The 21212-nt window shown below is 39.0% G+C and overlaps 1 protein-coding gene across 7 annotated transcripts in view; it reads right to left on the reverse strand.

Annotated features, from left to right (window-relative positions):
* The window catches only part of CHD8 (chromodomain helicase DNA binding protein 8), a 62278-nt gene that overhangs the window by 13623 nt on the left and 27443 nt on the right, over window positions 1-21212 (reverse strand). For all 7 annotated transcript variants that reach the window (XM_032593676.1, XM_030318650.2, XM_032593677.1 and 4 more), the window contains exons 6-21: window positions 16325-16507; window positions 16176-16244; window positions 15760-15815; window positions 15130-15247; window positions 11221-11304; window positions 7446-7583; window positions 5803-5924; window positions 5404-5647; window positions 4394-4570; window positions 3245-3388; window positions 2758-3013; window positions 1962-2172; window positions 1517-1712; window positions 875-1042; window positions 498-677; window positions 246-356 (exon numbers count right to left, since the gene is read on the reverse strand). In XM_032593676.1, coding sequence (XP_032449567.1) covers window positions 246-356; window positions 498-677; window positions 875-1042; window positions 1517-1712; window positions 1962-2172; window positions 2758-3013; window positions 3245-3388; window positions 4394-4570; window positions 5404-5647; window positions 5803-5924; window positions 7446-7583; window positions 11221-11304; window positions 15130-15247; window positions 15760-15815; window positions 16176-16244; window positions 16325-16507 — 2457 coding nt within the window. The remainder of the gene's footprint in view (window positions 1-245; window positions 357-497; window positions 678-874; window positions 1043-1516; window positions 1713-1961; window positions 2173-2757; window positions 3014-3244; window positions 3389-4393; window positions 4571-5403; window positions 5648-5802; window positions 5925-7445; window positions 7584-11220; window positions 11305-15129; window positions 15248-15759; window positions 15816-16175; window positions 16245-16324; window positions 16508-21212) is intronic.

Here is a 21212-nt window from a genome sequence, read left to right on the forward strand (position 1 = left end):
TATAACATCTGTAGATACTCAAAAAGAGATTTTTTTTTTTAGGACATGCAAAATAATCTACAGGGACTCAGGAAGCAAAAGTAAGTGGTAGATATCTAAGTAGTTTTCTGGGGCCTCATATGCAGAAAGTTTTTACAATGGCTCTTATATACAATACACCATCATAAACGAAGGCCAGCATCAAAGAATTGGAGCAGCTACAAAGGCTCTTGAAACACTGCTTCCGTAAAGAAAAGGAAGCTTACCTTGCTGTTCAGTAGATCCATGTCCAGGTCAGCCTTTTTGGCCCACTTTTGCCAAAAGTTGGGGTCATCCAGAGAAATATCAGTTCTATTTTCAGAAGCAACAAAGCTTGCCTAGTGAGGAAGGAACAAAGTTGACCACAACACTTTTTTGAGCAAGTGAAACCAGTAACTATATTTAAAAAATATATTTAAATTCCAGAAATTCCTGTCTCTACCTCTGCTTCTCTAGCATTTGGCACAGACAGAACATACCTTGGCAAAGGTAGAACCCTTTCCTTCAGACTCAATGGTGATGGTTGTGGTTCGTCTTAACAAGATCTGGTCAATGTCTTCTTCACAAAACTTGGAGCCCTCATCATCTTCTTCCATTATGGCTGCATATGCTCCTTTTCTTAAGAGATCTTCAATCTCTTTCTTGGAGAACTGCTGGATCTGCAAAACCCAACAGTAAGATGAAAAAACTACTAAGAGCATTACCTAACCATATCATAATAATTTAGTTTATTACATTTTAAGAAATAAGAATTGAGAAATCAAACATGGTGGTCAGATTCCTGTGCAAAAATAGCTTTGCCTCCCTCTATTGCTATGACCTGCTACAAATGTATCCACAGACTAAGAGGACTCACTCCAGTAATGTTGCCATCCCGACCACTCATGGACTGAAGCACAGCTTTATCCAATCCCAACTTAAGGCTAGCCTTATCAAACATCTCTCTCTCATAAGAATTACGAGTGATGAGACGGTACACCTTCACAGCTTTGCTCTGCCCAATTCGATGACATCGTGCCTGCGCCTGGTTAAAAAGAAATGGAAAGAAAGGGCAAAGATAACATAAAATTGGGGTGGGAAGAATTCACAATACCAATTCACATCTATAATGCAGCCATGAGATCAACTCAAAACCAAAAGTCAATTTCAAGATGAAATGACTGCCCCACCAAACACAACAGGAGTCAGCAAGCTATAGTTTACCCAGCCACCTGTTTCTGTTAATAAAGTTTTACTGAAACGCAAACCCACCCATTCATTTCCATGTTGTCTATGGCTGCTTTTGTGCTACAAGAGCAGAGCTAAGTAGTTACAACAGAGACCGTATGATCTGCAAAGCCCAAAACATTTACTGACGGTTTGCTGATGGAGACTGCCACCTTTAAACCAAATAAACAATGCCATACTCTTTGAAAGAAAGTCTTTCTATGAGATCTTGATCCTGTTGAAAAACCTCTTACATTAGGTGGTTCGTCCCTAAGACAATGATTTCCTCTACCTGCAGGTCATTTTGTGGATTCCAGTCTGAATCAAAGATGATGCAGGTATCAGCAGCTGTGAGATTAATACCAAGTCCACCAGCCCGGGTGCATAGCAAAAAGACAAAACGGTCTGAGTCAGGCTTGCTGAACCGGTCAATAGCTGCCTGTCGAAGGTTACCTCTGACTCTCCCATCAATACGCTCATATAGGTACCTGTGCGACAATCACAGAAAAAAATTTAATTGGTAAGCAGAAAAAAGAGACCAAAAAAGCAGACTAGGATCAATATGAGTATCTCTGTATCTCTAGTTGACCCAAACCTTATCAGAGAGTTGAGAGTAGGAATCTTAAATACTTCTTTTATCCCAGTCCTAGTCGACTTTATTAAACCCAGACCCTCCTACTCTTTGCAACTTTACGAAGCTACACTAAACACAAGGCAAGGTATGACTCTTTTCTCACCTCCTCTGAATTAGATAATCCTCTAGGATATCTAGACAGCGTACCATCTGGGAGAAGATCAGAACCTTATGGCCACCAGCTTTAAGTTTTGGAAGCAACTTGTCAATAAGAACCAATTTGCCGGCTGAACGAACCATGGCCTGCAAGTGGAAGTCATGAGGTATAATATGGCAAGCTTCTCGAAATTCTGTCAGGATTTTTTCTTCTGCACCTGCCAAAAGAAAAATCAAACTTGATGGTGAGATCCAGAGAAACATGCTAAGGCTGTAGTTTACTTAACTGAGATAAGGAAGCCAAGAAAAGTCATCTGACTTGAGATAAACATTTTTCTCACAGAGAATTTCAGCACCCAAAACATCCTAAATAATCTTCGACTGTGTCATACAAAATACTACAAATCAATCAAGACTTAAGATTGTAATTGGGTAAAATATACATAAATATGTGGACTAGAACTAGGACAGTACATGATAACAACTATTACCATCCCACTGGCACCCAAATCAGAAACTGCAAAATGGAGTACCAGTGAGGACATTTCTCCAGAGGACAGAATGACTACTTGAGTTCTTATTCATGAAATTCTAAACAGCAAATTGCATATAATTTAAGATTATGCAGGATGAAGGGGGAAGAACTAGCGAAAGACATTTCACATAAGAGTTGCTTTAAAAGAAGCCCTCTCCCTCCCCAACTTAGGTTGAGTCAGTCAACGTATCCACAGTTCCTGAGGAGTATCGTTAGAAAGGAAACACAGGTGACAGAGGAATGCAGTATTCTCCAAGAGCTCTCTCACCATTGATGAGATATGGGTGGTTGCAGCATTTGCGCAACTCCATCATTGTATTGAGCAGATTAGGCATGTTAGTGTGACCTGCCCCTTTGGAAAGGAAGGAGAAATTCTTCTCCAAAATAGCCCGGTAGTATTTCTTCTGGATGTTGGTCAGCTCTACTTCAATAATAGTTTCCTGTTTGGGTGCCAGGTTTTTTTCAACATCCTCCTTGAGTCTTCTCAGCATCATTGGCTTGAGAATGGCCTGTAGCTTTTGAACCTGTGCCCAATACAGAGAGAAAAGAAATAAAAACTATGAGGACAAACATGCTTACGTTACTTGGAAACATGAAAAAAACATGAGTTTTCCACTATGAGAAATGTAGATTTTGCACAATGCCACAAATGATGCAGGCACAAGGTTGTAAGTTCAAAAAGGCCCTCACGGCCTATGACAGTACATGCGTGCCTACTACACACTTTACCTTTTTTGTCCAGATACATTTCCTACCTGTTCCTCTGTCTTGAGATCCCCAAAGTCCTTGAGGAACTCTGATTCTGAAGGAAACTGTGAAGGTTCCAAGAAATGAAGCAAGCTAAACAGTTCCTCCACGGTATTTTGCAATGGTGTTCCTGTGAGTAACACTTTATGTTCCTAGAAATGGAGAAAACAAAAAAATGATAAAACTCAAAAACACAAAGGACATCTGGGGTTTTCTATCAAGTATAGAACTTAAGCGTTAATTTCTTTATCTGTAGAATTATGGGAATGGACCAGATTACTATCTTAACTTTTCTTTCACTCTTGCTCCCTCTTTTGATAAACATAAAACATTAAAAAAAAAAAACACCTTGATATTTAACAAGAATTAACTTAAACATGATTATGAGCAAAGAAATATTCAAAATATTTATTTTTTCAATTACATATGCCTTTCCACACTCAAATCCCCACAGATATCCTAATATGTCCCCCTCTAGGGAATGTACCTGTGCTGGATTAAATATGGCCATTAATTCTTTGTAGTTCCTCCTATCAAGGTTCACCCCTTGAATCTGGGCTTGCCTTGTGGCTTGCTCTGACAAAGAGAATGTAGCAGAAGTGATATTGTGTGAGTTTCAGAGCCTATAACTCAAAGGCCTTGCAACTTCTGCCTTTGCCCTCTCTGGACACTGCCCTGACTCTACCATGTAAAGAAGCAACGTCTGGCCTACTGAAGGATAACAGGTCATACAGAAGATGACCCAAGAGCCCACCAATTGCCAGCTGCAGCCACATTACTGACTACAGGCAAGATCACCAAAGTAATGGTCTAGCCGAACACAGCCCAAGTTGCTGGGCTAGAAAATCATAAAAAATAATAGTTGTTAGCCACTAACGTTTAGGGTATTTGTTATGTAGTACGAAGTAACTAATACAGTATCCCACCTCTCCACCTGGTTAAAAACCACTAACATACAATTACCTTCCAATTCTAAAATATACAGGACTCTTACAAGACTTTCAGGTGTCCACTCCCATAGGTCATACCCACCACCCAATACCAGGATTGGGATTCTTTTTTCTTCTCTGGTAATTAAAGTTATATTAATTCCACAGAGAATTAGGGTTATTTGAATTTCAGGTGTTTTTGCCCATGAGTCAATGTGAAGAACTCACCAAGTCCATGTGCTTGAGGCTATCAAGCAGCTTGCAGTTACGGTTCTTCAGCCGATGGGCCTCATCAATGATGACACAACGCCATTCAATCTCACGAAGCTCAGGACAGTCTGACAAAATCATCTCGAAAGTGGTGATCAGGGCATCAAACTTGTATGCACCTGGGATGAGGCGCCCCTAAGCACGAAGGCAATAAAGTTAAGAAAAGGCCTACCATGAACCTAAACAGGGACCTCTTCTGAATTACACATTCTCTTTTCTATATTCAGGCAGGCTCAACAGGAAATACAAACTGCACCACCACCCACCTCTGCTGCTGTTTATCTTCATGATAAATAATGCCAAATCACTGAATGTAAGATACAATGTCTCTTCAACACATTCAGTTTCTTGAGAAAATGACAGACCTCACTGAATGAAGCTGGACATTTTTGACTCTGCTGTATGCCTAGCTCATGTATCTCAAAACCTAGATCTTTTGATAGTTAACACTGAAATCCACAAAGGTCAGGCACCGTTGAAACATACAAGACAAAAGTGAAAGTGAAATAGATAATATCTGTTACTGTCTAAAAATGGACAGGAGAATCAGTTTAACAAAATAGCAGCAAAATACGACTAAGAAAGGATGAATAGCTCAAATTTTTATTTTAAAATTTATATAGAAACAGGAATTGATCTTGATGAAAATTTTAGTAGACTTAAGAAAAAGAAAGGAAATGGCCTAAGTTCACCACCTCCATTCTCTCCTAAATAAAAGTCATCAATACTGGTAAAATTCTATTTAAAATCTAAGTATTCATAAATGAAGCCAGAACTCCCACTGGATCAAAATGTTCACTGGATAAAAAGAGCAAAAGTGAAAAAAATTCCTCATGTAATCTAGACAAAATGCCATAAATCACCTAAGAAAACCTCATTAAAAGTCTTTTCATAGAAAAGCCTCTAAAACACCAGCTACCTTGGCCTACTCTCTCCAAACCATTACATTCCCATGATATGCAACTCACCCGTGAATCTTTGCAGTACATTTCATATTGCTGAATCATCTGACGGCTAGCCAGACTGCCATGGTATACAATAGTGTTCATTTCTGTCCATGTATTGAATTCTCGCTCCCAGTTAGTAATTGTGGACAGTGGGGCAATGACCAGGAAGGGTCCGTGAATGCCCACATTATATACCTCCTGCAAAAAGGCAATGGACTGGATAGTTTTGCCCAATCCCATCTCATCAGCCAGGATGCAGTTTTGCCTGAAGATTCACCATGGAAAAAGAAAAGCATGTTAAAAGATACCATCTTTTTAAAAGTACATAACAAAAGAGTAAAAAGAAACTGTTTCAACAGAAAATGAATAAAAATCCTCCCAGACCAAGCCTACATTTCATGGGCCCACTCTTTTCTATACCTGTTATACCAATTAAAAAGCAGCCAGTTGACCCCTTCCAATTGATATTCCCGTAACTGGTTTCTGTTTTTATACTCATGTGAAAGCTCTAACTTCTTCCAGGCACTTGCCTGTGGACGATTCTACAAAAGAGAAAATTTCAATTAGTGGGGTGAAGATATTAACAAAACTAGGCAAATGTCCCAGGCAGTTCTAGTACCTAAAATCAATTCAAAAACGTGAATTAAAAGCATCTTAAATATATTCAAATTCATGAGTTCATGACGTAAGTTTAAAAAACTAAAAAGGAAAACGTAAAGAGAAAAAAATCCATTGATCACTTCTGAAGGATGCTAGAGAACTACCTTGTTATTTTGAAAACTGGAAAATAAAGAAAACAAAGCATTTATCCTTTCTTATACAATCTGTACCTCAGAGTGACCAAACAGTAGGTGAGTCGTATTTTATAGAAAATTCTGGCTAATAAATGAAGATGTGATACAATTAAAGTATCATCATTCTGAAATCCTTAAAGAACAGTCCGAGGCAGGGGCCCTTGGGTGGCTCAATCGGTTTAAGTGTCCGAATTCAGCTCAGGTCATGATCACGTGGCTTGTGAGTTTGAGCCCCACTTCAGGCTCTGGGCTGACAGCTCAGACTCTGGAGCCTGCTTCAGATTTTGTGTCTCCCTCTCTCTGCCCCTCCCCCACTCACACTCCATCTCTCAAAAAAAATAAACATTAAAAAAAAAAAAAAAACAGACCAAGGCAATGATCATAAATGGCTAATACTATCACAAAAGACAACCTGACAGAACCATCTATTAAGTAGATCTGGTCATCTCCCTTCCCCACCTGATCAAGCCTCTAGAATAGTAGTTTGTAATGGAACTGTCTACAATGATAATATTTTATACCTGCCACTAGCTACCTGTGACTACTGAAAGTTTGCAATGTAGCTAGTGGTTACTATGTTAGCACAGCGCTAAAAAGTTCCAGTGGACAGCACTGGTCTGTATCTAACCATTTATGTAAAATATAAGGGCCAGAGAACATGTTAGAAGGTACCGAGGGAAATGCAACTGGCAAACTTCAGACCATGGAAACCCTAGAGAACAAACCACCTGATTTCTTCAAGAGAAACTGCAAAGATGGGAAAGGAGAGACAGGAGGAACTATAATTAAGAGAGATCTGAGACACATTAACTGACAGGAATATATAAACCTTTATTCTGAATCCAATTCAAACAATTTAACATTAGAAGACAATCAGAGAAATTCATATAACAATTGGTTATTTGATGATATTGAGAAATGGTTAAATTTTCTTAGGTGTAAAAATGGTATTATTTATCCTTTAGACATAAACACCAAAATATTTATGGATGAAATAAAAGAATCTGGGATTTTCTTTAAAATAAATTGGGAAACAGGAAAATGAGTAGATAGAGAAATACATGAAAAATCAGCTATCATTAATTGTTAAAAGTTGGGTGATGGGTACGTTGTAACATTTCTTCACAATGTACACTGTAACATTTCTTTAACTTTTGTATGTTTCAAAGTGTCCATGATACAAAGCTAAACAACAACATAAACTTCTATAAATAAAAAATTACATCATTACCTATGTGGGCTGTACACTCTAAATGCAAATATACTTACCACTCTTTTGAGTTCCGGGTGCCTTGATTGGATCCGTTTAAATTCTCGAATCTTGCCCTCATCAACATCCTCTTTCAGCTCCCACGTACTATCCTCGTAGGGCAGAGAGCACCATTTCACCAGGTAGTAAATTACAGGCTAGGAGAGAAGAAGCTAACGGCTTAATGAACTGATTCTGTGTTCTCTCCTGTGATCAAAGGATAAGAATTTGACTATCGAGTCAGATCACAAGGTGTTAATACTAAAAAGTACTAGAAAAAAAAAAGATGCATGTACTATTCATGGCTTTGATGATTTTTGCAGCAATTTATCAGAATCTATTCTAAAAGGCAAAGTTCTGCCAGTAGTTTCTAGAACACTAAGCACTGAAACATTATGCTCATCAACCAAGCAAATGCCAAATATATACATATACATATATATATATATATATTTTTTTTTTTTTCTCGCCTGTATTATGTTGACTTAGGTTGAAATTAAAAGATAGACCTCTGGCTCCATACTAGTGTCCTGGGACCAAATTTAATACAGTGGAAGAGTGGAAGTCAAGCTACTTTTCTAAGTGAGGAACATATTAAACCCGTAAGAGAAAAGCAGGGCTGAAATCACTGGGCTTCGGAGCTTCTGTAGCTCTGAGTGCAGACGCTACGTCAAAGAGTAGTCATATGGTGGTAAAGAGATTCCCTTGTGAGCTAGGAGAGAACTAGAAGAGCTATCATTGAGGACAGGTAAGAAGAGAGAAGAGGAAGGGCAAATGCTGAAGCTCCACCTACAGTACTGTGCTCTATGTAGGTGTTCTACTGCAAAGGATGGGCAGTGACCTATGGTAAAATGGCTCCTCTTCTCACTACTCAAGATGATCTTTGCACTGACTGCATTTCCATTTCTGGCTTATATGAAACAAGAATTAGATTGGGCCTAGTGCTGGGACCCCTGGGTGGCTCAGTCGGTTAAGCATCCAAGTTCAGCTCAGGTCATGATCTGGTACATGAGTTTGAGCCCTACATCGGGTTCTGCACTGTTGGCGGAGAGCTTGCTTGGGATTCCCTCCCTCCCTCCCTCTCTCTCAACAAAAACCAAAACAAACAAAAAACTTTAGGGGCGCCTGGGTGGCGCAGTCGGTTAAGCGTCCGACTTCAGCCAGGTCACGATCTCGCGGTCCCTGAGTTCGAGCCCCGCGTCAGGCTCTGGGCTGATGGCTCAGAGCCTGGAGCCTGTTTCCGATTCTGTGTCTCCCTCTCTCTCTGCCCCTCCCCCGTTCATGCTCTGTCTCTCTCTGTCCCAAAAATAAATAAACGTTGAAAAAAAAAAAAAAAACAAAAAACAAAACTTTATATTGGGCCTAGTGTAATCAACAGTAATCTCTATGATCAATTCACAGAATACCCCTCAAAACAGCAAGAAGTTTGAAGATTATATCTAAGTACCTCAACAGAGTCACAGATCATGGGATCCCCAGAATTAATTTAGTTGCTCCTTTTCTTTATTATAGTGACTCAGGTCACCTACATAAAGCCATTTGTCCAGGTCACACATTTCCAGCATCATAATTTACTGTTCCAAATACTTTATTATTTATAATACTTATTTCCACTATTAGGTAATGTACAGAGGATGACAAAGTAAACTTATTTTGGGGATGGAGGGAAATGGGTATATAGGATGATATCCAATACTGGCAGCAAAAGCTTTACCAGGGAACTAAAACATTTTCTTCTGTCTTGCCATTTCCAACACAGTCCAAAGGGACCAAAGACCAATTACTTCTGGAAGAGTTAAGTATGTTGATAGAGAGCACAAGATTTTCAAGGCTAAGAAGACTGAGATCCTGAAAATGATGAGAAAAATTTAATAGCAGCTAACCTGTCCTTTCTAATAGTTGGGTTGGTTTCCCACTCACCTCCCACAAATGAACAACAAACAGTAACTCCCACTCCTACCCCCAAAAGCAGACTATGTTATCTGAGGATGCCTATTAGGATATGAAGACATAGTGAACTGTAATAGGTCTTGGATGTCTAAGGTTCTGAGTGACTCTAAAGGCTTATACAATAAACTTGGAATTTTACAGAGGGAAGACTTTAATTTTTAGGTCCTGTAAGGGTGGTGTATGGAAACATGTCACTTAACTTGTGAGTGGGCCCAGCTCACCACCTGGCACTGGCATTTTAACAAGGTTCTGTGGTTCTGTACTCATCACTGGGTAAGCAGTAACTGTCAGACGTGATAAAAACTTTATGAAATATGGCCGTACAAAGCAAACCAACAACTGCTACTTAAAGTGCAAAGAAAGCACTAAGTTCTAAGGGAATGGTTGCTCACAGTCTAAGTAAGTTTCAAAAAAATTAAGAGAGGATGTTCAATTCACTGGTGGCTTAGATCTTTACAATTCTTCCTTGGAAAATGAAAAAAGTAATTTATGAATCTGTATTAGCAAGTGTTTTAGCATGTGTAAAATCTGCTAACAGAGCTTTAATGCTCTGATTCCCAATGAAGCTATGCCTGAGAATCCCTTGGAGAACCAACTTAAAAATACAGATCTCTGGGTCCCACCCTAGACCTACTGAATCTGAATCTGTGGGAAGGGAATCCCACATTCTGTTTAAAAGTATAGATTCAGGGGCACCTGGTTGAGTGTCCAACTTTGGCTCAGGTCATGATCTCATGGTTCATAGGCTGGAGCCCCACACTGGGTTCTCTGTCAGTGTGGAGCCTGCTTCAGATCCTCTGTTCCCCTCTCTCTCTGCCTCTCCCCTGCGGCTCTCTCTCTCTCAAAAGTAAACATTAAAAAAAAAGTACAGATTCAAATCAGTTTTAATGATAAATCAAAACGCATTAATTGATGGTAAGTTCACCAAATAAGTAATTCTCTGGGGCGTCTGGGTGACTCCGTTAAGTGTCTGACTCTTGATTTGGGCTCAGGTCATGATCTCGCGGTTTTGTAATATTGAGCCCCATGTTGAGCCCTCGCAGCTGGCTCATGGGACAAAGAGCCCTGTGTGGGGCTCTGTGCTCCCAGAATGGAGCCTGCTTGGGATTCTCTCCCTCTCCCTTTCTTTCTGCCCTTCCCCTGCTCACACACACCCACTCAAAATAAATAAATAAACGTTTTAAAAAATCAGTAATTCTCTGGGGCAACTGGGTGGCTCAGCTGGTTAAGCGTCTGACTTCTGCTCAGGTCATGATCTCACATTTTGTGAGTTTGAGTCCTGCATTGGGCTCTGTGCTGACAGCTCAGAGCCTGGAGCCTGCTTTGAATTCTGTGTCTCCCTCTCTCTCTCTCTGCTCTTCCCCTGCTCATGCTCTCGCTCTCCTTCAAAAATAAATAAAAACATTAAAAAATTTTTAAAAACTTAGTAATTCTCAACAACATGAAGAAAGCTAAGAGTCTGTACAGGTATTTTTACATTCATAACTACGAAGATTTGTGAAGTATCTCTACTACTCTCCCCTTCTCTCACCCTCAACTGAATGTCAGGGGTCTCCCATATAAAATCTGAGAGAAAATGAGATCAAGGTGAATGAGTACTTGTTCATACAGCTCTTGGTACTTATAAATATAGCTCTCAAATGTTTGATTTTATGGAAAGCTTTCCTTTTAGCCTCTCTCCCTACTCCCTTAATCTTCCCAATTTCATTCTAAAGAGCCCTCAGAAAAACTCAAAAATACCTCTTTGTCCCAGGGATTTTTTTAGCCATATCTGAAAAATAAAAGATGGGCAAGCAGACCAGCAGAAATCTAAGACCTTTCATGTTCTTCCATGCCCCAACTTACCTCCCCATTGTCTTTGTCAATGCTGTGAGACTCATCCAATATCCTATCCACCTCTACATAGTCAGGATTGAAGGGCTCTTCATCCTAAAGGAGTTATCAAACAAATAGTAAGACCAAAAGATCACTGTCCAATAGACCCAACCTTCCACCCCACCTTTACTTTGATGATCCTATTTCAAAAAAAACCTTTTTTTTTTTTTTTAAAGAAGTCTTCAGAAGGGAGATCCCAAATTTCACAGTATCAAATTCTAAAAACTTACCTGAGCCTGCACCTATCCTCTCACCCATTACCAGAGCAAGTCTCCTAAGAGCGGCCATTCTCTCCATATGTGGTCTGGATTCCATCCCTTCTCACCTTCTTAATCCCTCTCTACTGGATCATTCTCACAAACACATGGATATTCTCTATTAAGGCACATCTTTTTTTTTTTAATTTTTTTTTTCAATGTTTATTTATTTTTGGGACAGAGAGAGACAGAGCATGAACGGGGGAGGGGCAGAGAGAGAGGGAGACACAGAATCGGAAACAGGCTCCAGGCTCTGAGCCATCAGCCCAGAGCCCGACGCGGGGCTCGAACTCACAGACTGAGAGATCGTGACCTGGCTGAAGTCGGACGCTTAACCGACTGCGCCACCCAGGCGCCCCTCTATTAAGGCACATCTTAAAAAGACCTCCTTACTCTTCATCTGCCTGTAATGATTTTTCTGTTCTGCTTCATAGCCAAATTTTCCCAACTGGTTTAAACACAAGGTATCTCCATGTCATCACCTTCCCTGCCATCCATTCCACTCTTCCATCCACTTTCCTCACACAACTAAACTACTTACTTTTGTCAAGGTCATTAATGATCTCCAAATTGCCAAATATAATGAAATAGTTTTGTCCCCAGTTCGTTTTACCTCTGAAAAGCATTCCACAATTCCTAATTCTCTCCATTAAGCACTCCCTTCCCTGGGATTTGCTGAGACACCATAGTCTCATCAGTAGCACCCCTCCCCCCCACCCGCCCTTTATTTTGGTTCTGGTTTTTGTTTTGGCCAATTTTCAATCACTTTGGTTCTTTTTCTTCTAAGTCACTGGCATCCGACTCTGGATGGTATATGAAAATATATAACCCACGGCTCCAAAGATCTCAAAGAAACTTTAAGGAAAAAACTCTTCTTTCTTCAGACACTTGTTGCCAGTGCTTCTTGTGACATATCTTTTCCTAATCTTTCTCCTGTAACTCTGGCATACAATTCCTTCTCCTTCACCCAGACCTTGAAATTTGGGAGAATTCTCTAAAAACAAACAAATAAGGGGCGCCTGGGTGGCTCAGTCAGTTGGGCAACTGACTACAGCTCAGGTCATGATCCCGTGGTCTGAGTTCGAACCCCACATCAGACTCTGTGTTGACTGCTCACAGCTTGGAGTCTGCTTCCAATTCTGCGTCTCCCTCTCTCTGCCCCTTCCCTGCTTGCTCTCTGTCTGTCTCTCTCAAAAATAATAAACATTAAAAAAAAATTTTTTTAAACAAATAAGTAAATTTTGGGGAATTCTTTAAGCATTGGTTCTGAGCTCACACCCATTCTATTAGAGAAGGAACTTTCTATAAGAAAATACAGAACTATGTACAGAAATCCTCCCTGCCCCTGAGGGAACTTTAATCATCATTAAGGTTTTAATAACTATTTATATGCTGATAAACTCAAAATTTTAATTGCAGCCTAAAAAAATTCAGATCTGAATATCTTTCTGCTTAACTACAGATGTGTTAAGGAATTTTAAGGTTAACATAATCTAAACTAATTGATTTCTCCCAAATTGGCTGCTTCTAAAATCTTCCATAATTCAATAAATGATCCCACCTCAACCCATTTGCTCAGACCACAAACCTGCCATCACACCAAACCCTGTCAATTCTAATCTATCCATTCTCTCCACGTGAAACCACACTATTCCAAGCTGTGATACTTCCTATCTAGAAAACTTCAACTGCTTCCATACTGTTTACTGTACTCTCTTCAATCCATTCTCCAAAGTTGTAAGTGATTGTGTAAAAGTGAACACTGGGGGGCAGCTGGGTGGCTCAGTCAGTTAAGCGTCCGACTTCGGCTCAGGTCACAATCTCCTGGTTCGTGAGTTCAAGCCCCGTATCAGGCTCTATGCTGACAGCTCAGAGCTTGGAGCCTGCTTTGGATTCTGTGTTTCCCTCTCTCTCTCTGTCCCTTCCCTGCTTGTGTTCTCTTTCAAAAACAAATAAAAGTGAACATTGCATTATGTCTTTGACCTGCTTTAAATGATTTAATCATTTTCATTTGTAAACAAAACTAAAACCAAACTGCTTAGAAGATCTGTAAGCACCTGCTTGCCTAAATTTCTGATTTCATTTTGGGCCATTCTCTTTTGTTCATCAACTCCACTGTCCTTTTAGTTCCTCAGCTTGTCTCAGGGCTTTCACATATGCTGTTTCCCATGCCAGCAATACTATTTACATGGGTTCATGTCCTTGCTCCTATTCACAACTGAATTCTCAGAGAAGTCTTCCCTAATTATCCAAAGTAGGCGTTTTCCCACCCGTTACGTCTCCTTGTGCTCTTTTTTGGCACTTATCATGATCTGAATTATTTTTTACTCTCTGTCTCTCCCAATTAGACAGTGAGGTGGATGAGAACACAAACCATGTCTGGTTTGTTCTCCATAGAGACTGGCACATAATAAATGATGAATAAATGAATGACTGATTTGGTTAAATAGCCTACCTACATATGGAGATTTAATTGGCATATGAGTTCATAGAGTTGGTTCAACAATCACAAATTGTACATTAATACCAGCTGGAATGGGACTGCAATTTCATTGTACATTTCACAAATTAGGCATTAAAAGAACAAAGATGAAGGAACACCTGGGTGGCTCAGTTAGTTAAGTGTCTGACTCTTGATTTTGGGTCAGGTCATGATCTCAAGGTTTGTGAGTTTGAGCCCTGCATCAGGCTTTGCACTGACGGTGCAGAGCCTGCACAGGATTCTCTGTCACTCTCTCTGCCCCTCCCCTGCTCCCTCTCGCTCTCAAAATAAAAAAATAAACATAAAAAAAGAAAAAGACAAACACAACCCAATTATTTTCATATAAAAAGAAATTATAAAACCTAAATGGTCCTACTTGCCGTCTCTAGGTGATGTGAGAAATAACTCTTTTACTGGCAAACCTGGTAGTATAAAATTAGCTTTATCAGATGTATTCAGGCAGAACTTTTTCTGCTGAAACTCTGCATTATTCCTTCCCTCAACCTTTCCTACTGGACCCTTTCCCCTTTAGCTCTAAGAAGCTTTGAAAAGGAATTGGTCTTCTCAAGGCACTTAGTACCGTATGTATAATAAAGATGAAAAATTGCAGTTTGGCAATGGGATGTGTACACAAAGCTTTCAAAGGAAAGTGGAGAGTTAAAATATGGCTCAAGAGACCCTTATGAATGCTCCAGTGTTTAACCAGTAGTAAGAATGGCTATGGGAAATTAGAGCTCCTTTATCACGATTTCTTGATATACTGGATTAGAAATTATACAAAATAAGTGTTCTCTCTTAACGACATGTTTGCTTATGCCTACAGATACTATCGGCTGCCACAGACTGACATTAGGAGTGACTCAAATAGACTGTAGGTCAGTTTATCACCCATCTTGAAAATACTCCATGGATACTGAACAAGTCAAAATTAAAATATTCTAGTAACTTACAAAGACTGTATTTAGACCTGGTAAACAAAGCATGGGGCTATAAAGTAAGGAAGGTTCAATGATCAAAATTAAGACTTCATACCCACGTACACAAAGCAACTATAAACCTTGAAGAATCAGTCAAGACTGCTGACTCCAGTAATTTATGCTTCTATGAAATAAATGATAGGTAATACCTATTCCTAATTACCTCATGGAAGAAGTGTCTCATCTGAGCCATTTTGGTTTTGAAGCGCTTTAGTTTTTGATGGATTCTCTTATCCTTCTCTAGTTGGGAGATGGTAGCCCATTCACAGTGCAGATAGGAGCTGAAGGGGATGGAAACAGCCAGTCATGGTGTGAGAAAGGAGAGGTGGTTGGCTAGGTTTGGGGATTAGCCAGAAGCAGGCACAATGAGTACAACATGTTTAAGTGGGAGATAGTCTCTTAGGTTAGTGCTTCTTAAACTTGATTTTGCACACAAATACCTGGTCTGGGGCAGGCTTGAAAGCACACATTTCTAACAAGCACCCAAATGAGGCTAATTCTTTTGGTCCATGGACCATAGTCTGAGCAGCAAGGTCTTAGTGTCAGACTAAGGTATAGAGGATCACAAAAGATTTTATCAGGAATCACCTTTATCCTACCTTCCTGCCAGGAATAGTAAGATTCATGACAATTCCTGAATTTCTCTCTGAATAGACATTTTCCTCAATGAAAACAATTTAGGCTAGGAGACTTCAAAAAGGGGACATATTCCCACCCAGGAAAGACTATACAGGAGAACTTTTTACAACCCTGTGGAGATTAGGGTGAAAAGCTTTTTGCACGGATCACATACTAGTTCTTGTACTTGACAAAGAATTCTTCTGCTTCAGTATATTGTCCAGAAGGAAGCTGAGAAGAAAAACATTATAGTTATTAATACTTTATTTGTTAAAGAAATAACCCTTAAATTCCACTACTTCTAGTAGAGCTTCATACCAATGCCCCAAGTATATTACTGACTGAGGGATTAAAGAACTAATCTGGTACTTCAATATAAGAGGTCTCATAGTTGGAAAAAATAAGCCTTCATCCATTTTAAACAGATAAGCAAAAGAGGAGGCAAGAAAACAGTTCTTATTTTCTAGCTAATTTGCCTCCACCATATTTCATAATTACACTGCAGTAATTTATCCTGACATCCAAAGGTGCTCATTAAATAAAGTCTGTGAATGTAGCATTATGAGCTGACATTAAAGGTTAAGGCCTCACCTCCTTCTTCACAATCCGCATGGAAAGCACTTTGTCTACTATGGCTGCATCTTCTTCACTGGGATTCTCCTGTAGCAAAAAATGCAGTCAGTCAACAGAGACTCTGAGGAGCAGGACAACCTCTCATATTGCTTAAGTTCTCAGCTTACCACAAAGAACTGCATGGAAGGCAAAGTCTCGCCATCTGGTTCCTGCACTGGTTCAGGGAGGATAGGCTCAGTTTTTATTGGACCAGTTACATCCACTTCTTCTTCTTCTTCATCATCTGTGATCTTTATATCCAGATCCTCTGTGTATTTTTTTCGCTTAACTTGGCGGTTTGAGCGTCTCTTCTGTAGAGGCAAGAATGGTTAAAATAACTGTATAGATCTCTCAAAGAGAAAACCTTTAAAAAACTATTTGCCTTTAGTCATATACTTAGACTTTACTCTAAAATCCCTATGAAAAATCAAACCAAAAGATAAAGAGCTTATTTACCAACTTAGTGATGTCAAATCACATAATTTATTTTATGTACCAAATTCCTATTCATTTGCTGAATTTTTTTTTTTTTAACATTTATTTATTTTTGAGAGACAGAGAGAGACAGAGCATGAGCAGGGGAAGGGCAGAGACAGAGTGAGACACAGAATCTGGAAGCAGCCTTCAGGCTCCGAGCTGTCAGCACCGAGCCAGTTGTGGGGATCGAAGTCACGAATCACGAGATCATGACCTAGGCCGAAGTCAGGTGCTTAACTGACCAAGCCACCAGGTGCCCCTGAATTTTTTTTTTTTAAATCAAAGAACAAGAATCCACCTGAAAGTAACCTGGGTACTACTGGCAAGAAGCTCTAATAAACTGCAACAGGACTCAACCTGCAAGGTGCAATGTACTTTCCACAAGGAGCAAACCTGAAGTGCAAAGGTGCAAGAATGTTTTGTTTCTAGTTTTTGTTTCTTTTCATTCTAGGTTTTTTTGTTTTAATAAATAGAATCAAACCATGTGATTATAGTATTGTTCTGCCACTTTTCTGTTAATAATATTTCTTAAAGATGTTTTCTGTATCGATACATTTAGATTTACCTTACTCTTTCAAGTGGCTGAGCAAAACATTTTTTAAGTAATACTTTATAGCTCATGATAAAAAACTGGGAAGGATGGAGAGATAAAATTATTATTTTTCAATCATGACTATACCCCTGAAAAACCCAGAAGAATTAAATGAATTATCAGATGTCGAACTACTGATATTGAGCAAACTTCCCTGGGATAACACCAATTTTAAAAAATCAATATCATTCTTATATAGACTGAGCCATAAAATATATAAAAGAAAAGATGCTATATATGAAAACAAAAAGATTATTTATCTAAACAATTAAATTTAGTAAGAAATATATAAAATCTATATGTAAAAAACTTTAAAACACTCCCAGAGGACTTAAAAAAAACTTGAATAAATAGTAAAATACATTGTTCTGGAATAAGAAGAATCAATTCTAATTACATAAATTGGACAAAATAAAACTTCTTCATTAGATAAGCTGATCCCAAAATTCAAAGAAAGAAAAAGACATCTAAGAATAACCAGAAAAAATTTAAAAAGTGTGCTTGGCCTTACCAGATTTTAAGGACAATATAGAGCTATACTAATTAACAAAGGTTGGTACCTCTCTAAGACAAACAGGTCAATGAAATAATGTCCAAATATAGACTAAAATACTTTTGTGGATTTAGAACATAATAAAAATAGCACCTCTAATGAGTGAGGAAAAAGTAGATTATTCTATAAATGGGAATGGAAACAAATGGCCATCCATCTAGAGGGTGAAACTAAATTACATAAAAATAAAAGATTTAAAAGATCTTAAAAATCTTATAAAGAAAAGATATAACATTTCTTTTTCTCTTTAAGTTCAAGCTTCCTCCCCCACCCCCGCCACATGGGACTTGAACTCACGACCCTGAGATCAAGACCTGAGCTGAGATCAAGAGTTGGATGCTGAAATGACAGAACCACCCAGGCACCCCAGAAAAGACGTAACATTTCTGAAAGAAAATGAAGAAGAATTTTTTAATAATCCTGTAGTAGGGAAGGTGTTTCTAATAAATTGATCAATTTGACCTTGCAAAATTTAAGATATTTATATAATATCGTAACAAAGCTGAGACAAATAATGAATTGAGGAGGAAAACATCACATGATACATATCCTAAGCAGAGTTCTTTTGAGTAACTAAGAAAAGATCCATAACACAACAGAAAGATAGGCAAATAACATGGATACAGTGGAAAAAAAAGGTCTTAAATGTAAAAAGATGCTCATACTCATAATAATAAAACAATTACAACTGAAAACTAAACGGAGATACTTTTTTTTTTTCACCTAACACACTGGCAAAAATAAGAAAGTCTGATCAAATATTGAAAGAGGAACTCGGTGAGAATGCACATGGACATAACCTCTATAAAAGAAAATCTGAAACTACCTTTTGGTCCAGCAATTCCACTTCAAAGGTATTAGCCTACAAATAAATCTGAACATGTATACAAATCTTTGTAGCATTATTTGTGGTAGTAGAAGAGCAGAGAAAACCTAAATGCTCATCAATAGGGGACTGGTTAAACAAATTACAGTACAGTCAAACTGGAATGCTACACAACTATTTACTGTTTTTAAGGTTTTTTCTTTCTTCTTTTTTTTTTTTTTTTTTGAGGGTGGGAGGGGAGGGGCAGAGAGAGGAGGAGAGAGAAAATCCCAAGCAGGCTCAGCACTCACTATAGGGCTCGAACTCACAAACCGTGAGATCATGATCTGAGCCAAAATCCAAAATCGACGGAGCCACCTAGATGCCACTGTTATAGAACTATTTAAAAAGAATGGGCTCAGTTGGTTAAGTGTCTGACTCTTGATTTCAGCTTAGGTCATGATCTTGAAGTTCCTGGGATCAAGCCCCGCACTGGGCTCTGCACCAACAGCGTAGAGCCTGCTTGGGATTCTCTCTTCCTCTCTCTCTCTTTGCCCCTCCCCCACGCACAAGCACACACACACTCTCTTTCTCTCCAGATAAAATGTTTAAAAATCTCCCCTGCTCACACAATCGTGCATGCATATGTGCATATTTTCTCTCTCTCTCAAAATAAATAAATATGTTTTAAAATAAAAAAAAGAAAAAGAAAAAAAAAGAAAAAAGAAAAAGAAAAAGAATGGGGTAGGGGCGCCTGGGTGGCTCAGTCAGTTGAGTGTCCTACTCTTGATTTCAGGTCAGGTCATGATCCCAGGGTTGTGGGATCAAGTCCCATGTTGGGCTTTGCACTGAGCATGGAGCCTGCTTAAGATTCTCTCTCTCCCTCTGCCCCTCCCCACTCTCACACTGCACCCACTCTCTGTTTTAAAGAAAAAAAGAAAAAAAAATGGGGTAGTTGACAACACCAAATACTGAAGATGTGGAACTGGAACTCTCATTACTGGTGAAAATGTAAAATGACACAATCACTTTAGAAGTTGGCAGACGTTTGGGGCGCCTGGGTGGCTCTGTCAGTTAAGGGTCTGACTTCAGCTCAGGTCATGATCTCATGGTTCAAAGGTTCGAGCCCTATAGTGCTGAGCCTGCTTGGGATTTTCTCTCTCCTGTGTCGGGCTCTGTGCTGACAGCTTGCTCTGAGCCTGACGCCTGCTTTGGATTCTGTGTCTCCTTCTCTCTCTGCCCCTCCCCCACTCACACTCTCTCTGTCTCTCAAAAATAAATGTAAAATAAAATAATACTAAAAAAAGTTGACAGATTCTTACAAAGTTATACATTTATATGTATAACTACCCTCTGGTCTATCAATGCTATTCCTTAGATTTAGCTATGAAAAATGAAAACGTGTGTCCACAAAGTACGACTAAGACTGTTCACTGCAGCCTTATTCACAACAGGTCCAAACAGGAAACAACCCAAATGCCCATCAATAGAAGAATGGATAAACATTATGCTGAAAGAATGGAATCATACTATGTCATTCTGTTTACATGAAGTTCAAGAATAGGTTAAGTTTAATCTATGGTAAAGAGAAATCAGAACAACGGTTGCCTATGGGAAGAGGGTAGCCTAACTGAAATGAGTACAAGAGAATTTTTGGGGTGGTGGAACACAGGACTTCATTAAATTACCTCTCTACTCTGGTGTACATTTCAAATTTTCATAATACAAAGAAGGTGGGCTAGATTGATCTTTCCTGATGAAGAATAATCTCCAAGATATATTGTTGGAGAAAATAAGGACTGTATAGAAAAGTACATATAAATACAATATTCCCTATTAGTGGAAGTAATGTTCATGAAAGTAAAGAATATTTCTGGAAGGATACACAAAATATTGGTAACAGAGGTTACCTCTGGGGAAGAGAAGTGGGGGACTGTGAGGCTGGGGTCTAGACTGGGAGATATTCATAGTGTCTACTTCTGTGCCCTACTGTAATTTTTCTCACCTATATATTTTTTTAACCTAAAAAACAAAATGGCAAACGGTCATGAGGTTTAAAAGTTCCAACGTACAAAAATGAGAGCACGGTAATCATGACCCACCTACTCTTCAACATTCTCCTAAAAATATTTGTGCATCCTTCCAGGAAAAAAAAAATGGATGTATAAACATGTATTATTTGTATACACACACATACACACACACACATACACACACATACACACACACTCTTTAAATGTTATTAAAGAGAGAGTATACATATTATTCTACACCTAGATTTTTTTTTCATTTAATATGGAGAGTTTTCCACAATAAGCACACCTACTCTACTTCATTGTTTTTATCTTATTTTTAAATATTTATTTTATCTTTTTTTTTAAATTTTTTTTTTTTCAACGTTTATTTATTTTGGGGACAGAGAGAGACAGAGCATGAACGGGGGAGGGGCAGAGAGAGAGGGAGACACAGAATCGGAAACAGGCTCCAGGCTCCGAGCCATCAGCCCAGAGCCCAACGCGGGGCTCGAACTCCCGGACCGCGAGATCGTGACCTGGCTGAAGTCGGACGCTTAACCGACTGCGCCACCCA

This window comes from Lynx canadensis, chromosome B3 (genome assembly GCF_007474595.2).
Source record: "Lynx canadensis isolate LIC74 chromosome B3, mLynCan4.pri.v2, whole genome shotgun sequence".
NCBI lineage: Eukaryota > Metazoa > Chordata > Mammalia > Carnivora > Felidae > Lynx > Lynx canadensis.